The sequence below is a fragment of the Capricornis sumatraensis genome, chromosome 1 (assembly GCF_032405125.1).
Source record: "Capricornis sumatraensis isolate serow.1 chromosome 1, serow.2, whole genome shotgun sequence".
NCBI classification, from domain to species: domain Eukaryota; kingdom Metazoa; phylum Chordata; class Mammalia; order Artiodactyla; family Bovidae; genus Capricornis; species Capricornis sumatraensis.
The window spans coordinates 57,323,182-57,336,068 of record NC_091069.1 but is presented as its reverse complement, the minus strand read 5'-3'; the positions used below and the strand labels follow the sequence as shown (position 1 = coordinate 57,336,068).

General features: G+C 43.4%; 1 protein-coding gene across 1 annotated transcript in view; it reads right to left on the bottom strand.

Moving 5' to 3' along the window:
* USP39 (ubiquitin specific peptidase 39) overlaps positions 1 to 12,887 on the bottom strand; it is a 36,873-nt gene that overhangs the window by 18,693 nt on the left and 5,293 nt on the right. The window contains exons 3-7 of the mRNA XM_068971011.1: positions 10,555 to 10,649; positions 8,982 to 9,118; positions 6,933 to 7,085; positions 2,319 to 2,544; positions 900 to 977 (exon numbers count right to left, since the gene is read on the bottom strand). Of these exons, the coding sequence (XP_068827112.1) occupies positions 900 to 977; positions 2,319 to 2,544; positions 6,933 to 7,085; positions 8,982 to 9,118; positions 10,555 to 10,649 (689 nt within the window). The remainder of the gene's footprint in view (positions 1 to 899; positions 978 to 2,318; positions 2,545 to 6,932; positions 7,086 to 8,981; positions 9,119 to 10,554; positions 10,650 to 12,887) is intronic.

Here is a 12,887-nt window from a genome sequence, read left to right as displayed (position 1 = left end):
CTCTCACTTAAAAACAGACATATACCACCAAATTATACCTTTTTACTTATTTGTGTAAATAATTACTCTAGGGGATCTCTAAGACTCTGTGCTCCCAATGTAGGGGCCTTGGTTCGATCCCGGGTCAGGAGACTAGATCTCACACACCAAAACTAAGAGTTTGTATGCCACACACAACTGAGACCTAGTGCAGCCAAATAAATAAATATTTTTTTTAACAATTATTCTATGTCTTTCTTCTCCCCAAGATGGATGGGACAGACTGGCTGAAGACACCTAAAGAGGGGGCAGGGCCACCTGGTAAAAAGAGAACCAGGCTACAATCCCACATCAAGAAACCAACACCATCAGAACGCAGAGAGAAGAAAACTGCGTTAGGTCTCCAAAACAACTTACCTGGTTCAGCAGTCTCTAAGTTATTTAAGGCATTCATGAAAAATGTCCAACTACTGCTAAGCCAACCTGGATGCTAAGAACATAGGGACTCAAGGTCTGAGCCTCTATAGGAAGGCAAGCCTATCTCTCCAAGTATAGGCTCAAGGCAAGAAACTAGCTTTTAGTCTGTTATTCCAAAGAAACAGCCAGGCCTGAGGACTATCCACTAAGTCTTCACTCTGGCACCACGAGCCCACCAGCATGTCTACAACACATTGCCCAGCCCCTCAGTTTGAAACTAGGTCAGGATTTCAAGAGCACAATCATATCCATTTCTACTTATTAAAAATGCCATTATATACAAGCATGCTCTAATAAAGAAAAATGGAAAGGAAACTATTCAGGAACAAGATACCCTAACACAAAAAAATACACAGGTAAGAAGAAAGGATGAAAGGTTGCAAAGTGTTTCCAAAAGGAAGCAAACAAAAAAGTGCTCGCCTTCACAAAATAACACGACTTACTCTTTTTTTTCTTCTTTGTGCCCCCCAGAGCTGAGTGTAGAGCATTCAAAAACCAGGACAGAAAATCAACTCCATCCCCTGGAAAAGGAGAGGTGGGACATCAGACTGAATGAAAGTCCAAGCCACACACTGCTCGACATGACTCCACATTCTCAGTTTTCCTCCTTCCTCTCCGGCCATCCCATCCTGTGGGCAACCTCCTCTATCTGGCCACTACACACTGACACTCCTCAAGGCCAAGATCTTAGTCTTCTGACCTTACTCACCCCCTAGACAATGTGGCTCAACCAGAACCTTCACTTATCAGCTCTATTCCAACACTGAGTCTCACCACCCATCAAAAATCATTACTGGGAGTTCCCTGGGGGCCAGTGGTTAGGAATTGGCATGTTCACTGCCATGGACCGGGTTCCAACCCTGGTCAGGTAACTGAAATCCTGAAAGGCACACAGCTCAGTCAAAATATTAAAATAATAATAATAGTCATTACTGAAGTTCTAAGTCACTCTTCAACAAGAATGTTTTAAAACAAACATGTGACAGAATAACTTCACTTAAGAGCCTTCACTGACTCCCCACTATTATCAGGATGTAATCCAAGTTCCTTATAGCAGTGGAAAATAAACCCAACCACCTGGTCCATCTCGGCACTCACTGTTGGATCCAAAGGTCCAGCTACAAGCAGTCTCTGTGCCAGGCACCTCCATGCTCCTGTCTAGTGTCCTCTCTGCCTGGAATGCCCACCCCCAGCGTGTCTCCCCACTACCTAAAACTCAGGTGTCTCTTCCTTCTCTCTGAACCTCCCATGTGTTCAATGGGCGTCTTTGCTCTACGCACCCTCCCACAGCATGCTGTGCTTCTGCTATCACAGCACTTAACACGTGTAATCATCTTTCTACAGAACTATCTTCCCCACTAGAACAGGAGTGCCCGGAAGGAAAAAACTATTTTTTAACCCTGCAGCATTAAAACCTAGCACCATGAGTGAATGGTCAATCAACTGACCTGGAAACTAGAGAGTATCATATCACATCCTATGAGCTACTATGAGCTACTCATGTGGCAATAAATCACTGGGTTTGGAGGGATAAAAATAGTCAGAATAGAACAGTCTGCGACATGACAAAATGAGAAGCAAAAATGGCAGGCACTTAATAATGGTTGGTGCCTTTTCCAGCCTCCTGGTTTTCCCAAGTCGTAGTTTAGTTCAGCAAATCAGACAGACCTCCTATCCAGCTGACAACCCCTGGGACTCTGGGCAGGGCAGGCTGATGAAGGAAGAGTGAGGAACCTGAACACGCTATGCACTGGACACTCGTTCCAGCTACTGCAGAGTTCACTGCAAAGTAGCAGTAAATGTGCTCACCAAACTGGTGCTATTGCCAAAAAGTCAGAAGACACGAATTACTCCTTCCCTACCCTGTTTCGTGATCTGAAAAGTCTTCTTGCTGCAGAGGACAACAGCCTGCAGCATCTCATGGGGAGAGACATGTGCTTTGAAATTGCGAGGGTTCCAGAGTTTTCTCATCAGCTCTCCGAAACGCTGGACCAACAAGAACATGATATCCCCAGGAGGACGTTTGATGTTCTTATAATTGTCTTCTTCCAGGAAGTAGTTCCGGAGAGGAGGAACATTAGACAGAGCCTGGAAATCAAACATTCGATTCCGATTAATCCACAGCCCTTCTGCCGGACCCCTGGGACTTAGGCTCACCTACTTAAGCTCTTCTAAAAACTGTTACACCTTAAAGAATCAGAAGTAAAGGTGTCTTTCCCACATGTGGTATTAAGAGGGTGGTAGCCACCTCATGCGAAGAGTTGACTCATTGGAAAAGACTCTGATGCTGGGAGGGATTGAGGGCAGGAAGAGAAAGGGACGACAGAGGATGAGATGGCTCCAGGAGTTGGTGATGGACAGGGAGGCCTGGCGTGCTACGATTCATGGGGTCGCAAAGAGACGATCACGACTGAGAGACTGAACTGAACTGAACTGAATAAAGCCATACAACTGTATATAAAAATGAATGTACTCTGTTATGATGGAAATAGTCAAAGACTTTAAGAGAATAGAAATTAATTTTATCTCATTAAGCAAAAAGATAAAGACCCACCATGTTAGTTCAGAAAGAAACACATGCTTATTAATGTGATATATGCAACTGGGAAGGAGACCACAGAACAGATCCTACATAAATAACAGTCTCAGGTCTTTTCTGATAGGGTCATGAATCCTCATCAGCGCTGTGCTTACCATGTGCACAACTTTCTTTGACAAGGTAATTCCTTTAGCAAGGAGTAAGGAAAGATGCTGCTAAATATATAAACCCAGGCATCTCTGGGGAAAATAATTCAGGAGGCAACTCAGGATAATGATACAGGTGATCAGGAAAGCCTTTACAAGTTTGGGGCTTCTCTGATGGCTCAAGTAGCAAAGAATTTGCCTGCAACGCAGGAGATGCAGGTTCAATCCCTGGGTCAGGAAGATACCATGGAGGAGGAATGGTAACCCACTCCAGTATTCTTGCTTGGAGCATCCCATAGACAGAGGAGCCTGGCGGACTACAGCATGTGGTAGCAAAGAGCTGGACATGACTGAAGCAACAGCCTGAAAGCCTACAAGTTTAGCTCAGCTAAAGAAACAAGGATTTCCTGCTGAGAAACTGAAAGTAAAGGTTGCTCAGTCATGTCCAACTCCTTGCAACCCCATGGACTGTAGTCCATGGAATTCTCCAGGCCAGAATACTGGAATGGGTATCCTTTCCCTTCTCCAGGGGATCTTCCCAACCCAGGAATCGAACCCAGGTCTCCTGCATTGCAGGCGGGTTCTTTACCAGCTGAGCCACAAGGGAAGCCCTTCCTGCTACAAGTTACTCTCAAAAGGAAAAGCGTGTGGATAAAGTTTATCCTAGCTCTGTTATCCGTGCTCCACTGTGGACAGAGGTTGCTCCCTAGCTTCAGTGACAACACAAATAGCAGGTGTCCTCAGAGAGAAATTCATCAGCTTCTGTGGAGTACTTGGTCCATTCAATAACATTTTAGTGGAAACATCACAGAGGATTTGTTCATCTACTTACATGTATAAATAAAAAGAACTTCCTATGGGGGCTAAAACCCATCACAAAGTCACAACTTCCCTGACTGTATTCAAAACCCTATCTGTCCTCGAACAGTCTTCACAAAGCCATGAGAGGCTGGAAGAGGAAAAGTCAGCAAAATCTCTCTCCATCTAAGAATTCAACCTTTCCAGGGACCAGAAACATTCAAATACTAAGATCATGGAATCTGGTCCAAATACTTCGTGGCATATAGATGAGGAAACACTGGAAACAGTGCATGACTTTATTTTCCTGGGCTCCAAAATCACTGCAGACGGTGACTACAGCCATGAAATTAAAAGACACCTGCACCTTGGAAGAAAAGCTATGACAGACCTAGACAGCATATTAAAAAGCAGAGACATAACTTTGCTGACAAAGGTCTGTATAGTCATAGCTATGATATTTTTTTCCAGCAGTCATGTATGGATGTGCGACTTGGACCATAAAGGAGGCTGAGCGCCGAAGAACTGATGCTTTCAAACTGCAGTACTGGAGAAGACTTCTGAGAGTGACTGAAAGGAGATCCAAACAGTCAATCCTAAAGGAAATCAACCCTGAATATTCATTGGAAGGACTGATGCTAAAGCTAAAGCTACAGTACTCTGGCCACCTGATGCAAAGAGCCGACTCACTGGAAAAGACCCTGATGCTGGGAGAGATAGAAGGTAGGAAGAGAAGCGGACAACAGAGGACAAGATGACTGGATGGCATCACCGACTCAATGGACATGTTTGAGCAAGCTCCAGGAGATGGTGAAGGACAGGGAAGCCTGGCGTGCTGCAATTCATGGGGTCACAAGGAGTCGGACACAACTTAGCGACCAAACAACAAGGGACCAGGCATGACACCAAGAGCAGACAGCAAAACTCAGAGATATGTTTTTGCAATGTTTTACCCAATTCTTTATGCAAAAACACCATACACAAATTTTAAAGGCCAACCAAATAAGAACCAGAATATGTGCAACACACACACACATATATATATAAATATACACATACTTTTAAAACTCAATATAGTGTAACACTAATAGAAAAATGAGCACATAAGGCCCACAACTCATGAAAAAAAATAAGAATCAACTTTAGAAGTGAATTTTTTAAAAGTAAATTAAATGGAGATACCTATCAAAATGGAAGAACTTCTATTTAATGCTAACAGTGACAATGCAACATCCCTTTGGGAATCCTCCTACACTGTTAGTAGGAATTATCAATAAACGGGTGTAGCGACTAAGGAGAACAGCATGAAGGTTTCTTAAAAATCTAAAAACAGAGTTACCATAAGATCCAGCAACTCCACTCCTGGGCATACATGCACCCTAATATACACTATATATGTGTATATGAAAGCACTATATACAATAGCCGAGATACGGAACAACCCGAATGTTCATCGACAGATGAATAAAGACGTGACACACACAGAATACTACTCAGCTGTAAAAAAAAAAAAGAATGAAACAATGCTATCTGCAGCAGCATGGACGGACCTAGTGATTATCACACTAAGTAAGCCCAGAAAGAGAAAACTACCATATGATATCACTTACATGTGGAATCTAATACACAACACAATTTATCTATGGAACAGATTCACTGACAGAGAAAATAAATTTATGGTTACCAAAAGGGATAGATTAGAAATTTTGGATTAGCAAATAAAATTTACTATATATAAAATAAACAATAAGGTCCTACTGTATAGTACAGGGAACTATATTCAATATCCTGTAGTAAATCATAAGAGAAAAGAATATGAAGAGGAAAATAAATATAACTAATTCACTTTGTTGTTTAGCAGAAACTAACACAACATTGTAAGTCAACTATACTTCAATTAAAAAAAAAAAAAAAGAGCAGACTTTTCTGTGGCTGGTGGGTTTATAAACTACTACAACTCCCCTATAGCCTAGAATCAAGGCTCACAGTGTATTAATACAAGAAGTGAAGGCTGAATGAATCAAATTCAACAAAACAGAATGACATGTAATCATTAAGGATGCTGCACAAGAATATTTATTGATCTCACAATAGGCTTTTAAGTTAAAATATATACAAAGATACACACATATACTATGTTACTTTCTAGATTAAAAATCCAAGTATTTGAAAAGTCTAAAAAAGAAATAAAACAAAATATAAGAGTGTCACAAAAAGTGCAAGATGGATACACACTGCAACACTGGTAACAGAAAAAACCCTGAGACAAGTGAAATTTTATCTATCAATTGAGGAATAACAAAATAAACCATAATATTGCCACATGACATTATGCCTGTGTGTGTGTGTGTTTAGAATAGTTCTGGAGCTCTCTGTACTGTTAACTACCCCAGGGCAGAGCACTAGGGAAAGGAATAAAGCTCTCCTGTTACACTTTCTGTATCTTTCTTCCCTACTCTCCGCAATTTATTTACAGTTTAATCATTTTTTTTTGAGTGAAGCAGAATTACTGTTAATTTTCTTATTTACGCTTATCGATGTTTTCTACAATGTAAACTATTACTCATGTAATTTTTTTTAAAGCAAAACTTAATTGCAAACAGGACAACTTTGGCTTTCTGCTTTTCCCGTTTCAGGGTTTACACACAGGGGCAGAAAGAGACACCTCAGAGCCAACATAGTAAACATCTACACCATGGAAAAAAACGCATCACCTAGCATACATGTCTCTTTTTGGGTCCTCCAGGCCACATGCAGATTCTACCCCTCACTCCCTGTACACTCCAGAGGCTAAAACAGGCCCACCATTTGGCAGCAGCCCTCAAGCAGACACAGGAGTGTTCTGCTTGGTGCAGAACAAATAGGCCAGCAGAGTTCCCAGCGAAGAATCAGGATCTGAGGACCACTAGACTCCACCAGAAAACAGTCACTTCCTGGCTGACCTTCAGTGTTCCTGGGTTGCCCCCTCCCACACGGTTCCCATTCTACCCTACCTGAAGGACGGCGTTGGCGTAGTCATTGGCCTTTATGTTATTCAGGCCCACAATACCTGGCAGGTAAGTGGTGCCGTCATATGCCCGGGACAACTTGGCTTGCTTGTCCAGGTTAGCGATCTGCTGCTTTGTGAAAGTGGGCTTCAACACATACTGCAAAAACAAAAGAAAATTCCAAGTTGTTTTAGGACAATTATATCTATAGAGCTGACAAGACATATTTGCAACAGCAATTTTTGCAAAAGCAAAAAATACTTTGCCACGAACAGCCACCCAAAGGGTTCCCAACAGTAGGTCTAAGGACGGAGGTGACATGGAATGGGCCCACTACACACTGCTCATCTATCAGTTCAGTTCAGTTGCTCAGTCATGTCCGACTCTTTGCAACCCCATGAATCGCAGCACGCCAGGTGATTAGCAACAACCCAAAATCACTGAGTCCCAGGCCTTCCCTCAGAGAGCATGTCTGGCCAACCCCATAACAAACAACAGCAAGAAACTGCAGGATACTCAAGTCTGCAAGTGGTGGGAGTCTGAGTCCCAGGTAGGAGCTTATGCAGGGTCAGCATGTGGGCTGCTGCATAAGCAAGAATGTCGTTCCCCCTCTCTGTGGAGGTCTGCTGTGATTCCCTGTGACTAGAGGGGCGGGATCAGACCCTTCCCAATCCCAGAGCTATGAGGGTCATTAGGTCACAGGCTGGTCAGAGGGCACCACTGACCCACTTAGTTTCTGTTTTCTGTTTTGCTGTTTTGGCTGCAAGGCATGTGGGATCCCAGCTCCCAGACCAGGGATCGAACTGCACCCTCTTCATTGGAAGGCATAGTCTTAACCACTGGACCACCAGGGAAGTCACCACTGACTCACTTTGAAAGCTTGAATTTAAAAAAAAGGCTTGAATTCCTTTCAGTTTCTCCCTCTGTGCATAACCACTTAAAACTTCAATTTTAACAAGACTATGAAACTTATGGAAGTGGGGTTAGTGTTTTAAACACTCTGAACACCAAGCTTTCCTTAAATAGAACATTCCACTCTACTGAACATGCAGCCCCTTGCTAAAAAGGAAAACAATAATCAACAGTTCCAATAGTAATCAAAGCCCAAGAGGACTTCCTAGGCTCCCCACTTAAGTACAGGGACTCCTGGCATAAGGCACAAATCAGACCCTGCAGGTGGAACATGCTGGCCATTTTGGCCACATCATGTCAAAAGGAGCCATGGATGCGTGCTAAGTCACTTCAGTTGTGTCCAACTTTTTATGACTCTATGGAGTATAGAGTCGCAAAACTATAGCCCACCAGGCTCCTCTGTCCATGGGGATTCTCCAGGCAAGAATACTGGAATGGGTTGCTATGCATGGAATAACAACCCCACCCAGGGATCTTCCCCACCCAGGGATCAAACCCGTGTCTCTCAGTCTTCTGCATAGGCAGGCAGGTTCTTTACCACTAAGGCCACCTGGGAAGTCCAAAAAGGAGCTGTGAGCTGGTATAAAATCTCTGTCCTATACCTGGCTATACCAGGCTCAATTCACATCACTACACGAAAGTGTGGAAGGGTAATTTATTTCATAAAAATGCTTTCACCCCAATTACAACGGCGCCCTATTTCTTCAGTCCTAACTAAAAACAGAAACAATAGCTAAGCTGCAGACCATGGGCCATGACTACAAATTGTGGGGCTTCCCAGGCGGCTCAGTAGTCAAGAATCTGCCTACTAATGCAGAAGAAGTAGGATTGAGCCCTGGGTCAGGAAGATCCCCTGGAGGAGGAAATGGCAACCCACTCCAGTATTCCTGCCTGGATAACCCCATGGACAGAGGAGCCTGGTGGGCTACAGTCCGTGGGGGTCCCAGAGAGTCGGATACGACTAGGCGACTGAGCACACGTGACCTCTTTCTTCAGTTTCCCTGGTTCCTCCCAAAGAGAAAGGAGATTCTCCAAGTCCAAAGGCCTGAGACTCTCTCCTGACCTTGAGTGGGGAAGATCCCCAGGAGCCCTGGGGTAGCTCCCAAGAGAACTAGTTCCAAAGCAACCCTCTTGGACACGCACCGTGATATCCTCTAGTGAGGAATCGATGATCTCATAGTTGTCAGGGAGGCAGTAAAACTTGAGGGTGTGGAGGTTGAGGAAGACATGGTGACTAAACTGCACACTGTGAATGTAAGCGTGAGACTTCAAACCCCGGCCTGCAGGAAGGAAGAAAGGCTGTGAGCGAAGCACAGACTCCACAAGCACACAGATCATGTGTAATTTTCCCTTCTTCATTTTGTACCAGAACATGTTAATATCAGCAAAAACAAAGTACTACACCACTCCTGAAAATTCATCTCCGCATGAATTCCTCTCATCAACCAAGTCAGCAAGAAAGAATAGCACTTTATTCTCTATATAACATAAAACATAGGGGGACTAATTTCATATACATGAATATGGAAAATGTGTGGGTATCTGTGAGTATGTGCATATGTGTATATATACATGTGCGAGTATGTATATGTGTATGTATACAAGCTAGTCTCATGTGCTATCAGAAACTAGGGATATGCATGCATATATTATAAATAATACACGTACATACACATATGTACGTATCTCCATCATTACTTAGTCCTAATTTTCCAGCTGACCACATTCAGGACAATCTCATATCTACGTAACTTTTGTTCATGTTACCACTCCTTTCTAGAATATTTCACCCTTCACCCATTCAAACTGTATATCCTGCATACAGAGAACAAGTTCCTCCTTCACCTCCTTCATGAACTTGACATAAACATTCCAGCTAACAGTGACCTTTGCATATTTCAACTCCTATTGTCCTTATTTATTTACACTCAGTGCCACATGGGCCAGTAGTAATCTTTATGGTCTTAAGAGAGTTTGCTGATTGTTTTGTGTGTTACCCTTGACTATTTATCAGATCCTTATAAGAGCAAGGAATGTACTTTACATTTCTTCTAAATCCTCCACTATACTGTGCAAATAGCACTAGCTTGGTCTGAATAAACTGATACAGTTAATTTTCAGAAAAGAACAGAATGAAAAAACTCCTTACAGTAAAAGGATTCTCAGAAAAAGACATTGAGTACAGAAAAATATCAGAGATTCAAAAACCCAGTGCCAGTCAGCACCAGGGGCCAGCCAATCCCAGAGCTCTCCCCCGTGGTCGGTCCACAGGCCAAACAACCAAACAGAAAAGTTAAATAAATAGCAGCAGGGCCAGAGGCAGTGGAGCTGGAGACAGCAGGGCTTCAGTGGCCTTGCCTGTCCTCCTTCACCCGTGACGACCAGCATTAGGCAGAGAAAGCCACCACCTTAAAAAAATAATAATAAAACTAGAACTTCTGAGATTTCCCACACAGTCTCACACGTGGCAAGTTCTTTCTCCCTTTCACATGTATTCAGATTCTTACAAATAGAGAACCTCCTATGGATTTTCTAAGAGTATTCCAATTTCCTGGGAACAAAGATAAAAGTTTATTAGACATGACTCTTAACAGCAACTTACTCTCTTAAAAAAAAACCACAACAACAAAAACCTGTGGCTAGCCAGCACACAGCACACAGTCAGCACACAGACCTGTGGCTAGTGCTGAAAACACAATGCAAAATATTTATTTACCTTGAAAGTACTTGCCACACACCAGACAAGCATACGCATTGATGTGCGAGAGGGAGATGGAACACAATTTCTCAAAGTCAAAGTCCAGCACACTCCTAAGAAGATGAAAACAAAACAGAAACAGTTAAAGGTGATGGTGGCCCAGGCGAGCACCTGAGTAAAGCAGCGCCGTTGGCTCCATGCTCCCCAGCGTCATGCAGCATCCTTCCAAGAACAGGTCAACAATCACATGCAAATTATGGGGAACATTAACTCTTCCTTACTTAGACATTCGGGCTTTCCTGGTGGCTCAGATGGTAAAGCATCTGCCTGCAGTGCAAGAGACCCGGGTTCAATCCCTGGGTTGGGAAGATTCCCTGGAGAAGGGAATGGCTACCCACTCCAGTATTCTTGCCTGGAGAATTCCATGGACAGAGAAGCTAGTGGGCTACAGTCCATGGGGTCACAAAGAGTCAGACACAACTGAGCAACTAATACTTTCACCTAGATATTTAATATAGAGCCCCAAACCACCAACCCCCAAAGTAGTGCAAAGGTGTCTCTACCAATGACCCTCTTTGAGTATCCACAACCAGTTGAGAATCTCCCATTACTTTCTCTGGAGGAAAAGCCACAAGTAGGACCAAAGTCACAGGGTGCTAACAACATTCCAAAGTAAAAGACATAAAATGAAGGACATAAAAAGAGTGAATAACCCCTTTCATAAAAGAAAAGTTTATTTCTGTCCATTAAATAAAGTCAGAAGCCTGAAGAATTGTACGAGAATACCTACAAAAAGATCTATCTGTTCAACTGCAAAGTCACGGTGAGTACCAGGCAAGTTAAGTAATTTAAAAAAAGTTACCTCTACTAAATCCACAGGTGCCAAGGGTTTTCCTTCTCAAGCATTAACTCTCATTAATCGTTAATGGTCCCTGGAAAGCTGCACTGTCCACTAAAGGGGCCACTAGCCACACACAGCTATTGATGTAAAATAATTAAAATAAACTTTAAAATTCAGTTCCTCAAGCCACATTTCAAGTGCTCAACAGCCACAAGTGGTTTATGCCTACCACACGGACAATTCCACTGTTGTGAAGAGCAATTCCAATGTTGCAAAAGCAGTCCAGTAGTCAAGGCTACACTAGAGCATAAGTGAAAAACCATCCTGTAACGCATCTGGGGGATCAAAGAATGCACTGGGATGAGATGACCACCTCTGCTTTAGGACATGTCTTTGTCTGTTTTTCCTTTCCTGAATCCCAGGCACCAAGAGCAGTACCTAGCACATCATGTGTGTGCGTGCTCAGTGGTGTCTGACTCTGCGACTCCACGGACCGTAGCCTACCAGGCTCCTTTGTCGGTGGGGTTTGCCAGGCAAGAATATTGGACTGGGTTGCCACTTCCTCCACCAGGAGATCTTCCCAATCCAGGGATTGAACCCAAGTCTCCTGCATCTCCTGCACTGGCAGGTAGATTCTTTACCCACTGAGCCACCTGGGAAGCCCAGGCACATACTGTTCAGTTCAGTTCAGTTGCTCAGTCGTGTCCGACTCTTTGCAACCCCATGAATCACAGCACACCAGGCCTCCCTATCCATCACCAACTCCCAGAGTTCACTCAAACTCACGTCCATCGAGTCGGTGATGCCATCCAGCCATCTCATCCTCGGTCGTCCCCTTCTCCTCCTGCCCCAAATCCCTCCCAGCATCAGGGTCTTTTCCAATGAGTCAACTCTTCTCATGAGGTGGCCAAAGTATTGGAGTTTCAGCTTCAGTATCAGTCCTTCCCATGAACACCCAGGACTGGTCTCCTTTAGAATGGACTAGTTGGATCTCCCTGCAGTCCAAGGGACTCACAAGAGTCTTCTCCAACACCACAGTTCAAAAACATCAATTCTTCGGTGCTCAGCCTTCTTCACAGTCCAACTCTCACATCCATACATGACCACAGGAAAAACCATAGCCTTGACTAGACGGACCTTTGTTGGCAAAGTAATATCTCTGCTTTTGAATATGCTATCTAGGTTGGTCATAATTTTCCTTTCAAGGAGTAAGCATCTTTTAATTTCATGGCTGCAATCACAATCTGCAGTGATTTTGGGGCCCAGAAAAATAAAGTCTCTCACTATTTCCACTGTTTCCCCATCTATTTCCCATGAAGTGACAGGACCAGATGCCATGATCTTCGTTTTCTGAATGTTGAGCTTTAAGCCAACTTTTTCCCTCTCCTCTTTCACTTTCATTAACAGGCTTTTTAGTTCCTCTTCACTTTCTGCCATAAGGGTGGTGTCATCTCCATATCTGAGGTTATTGATATTTCTCCCAGCAATCTTGATTCCAGCTTGTGCTTCT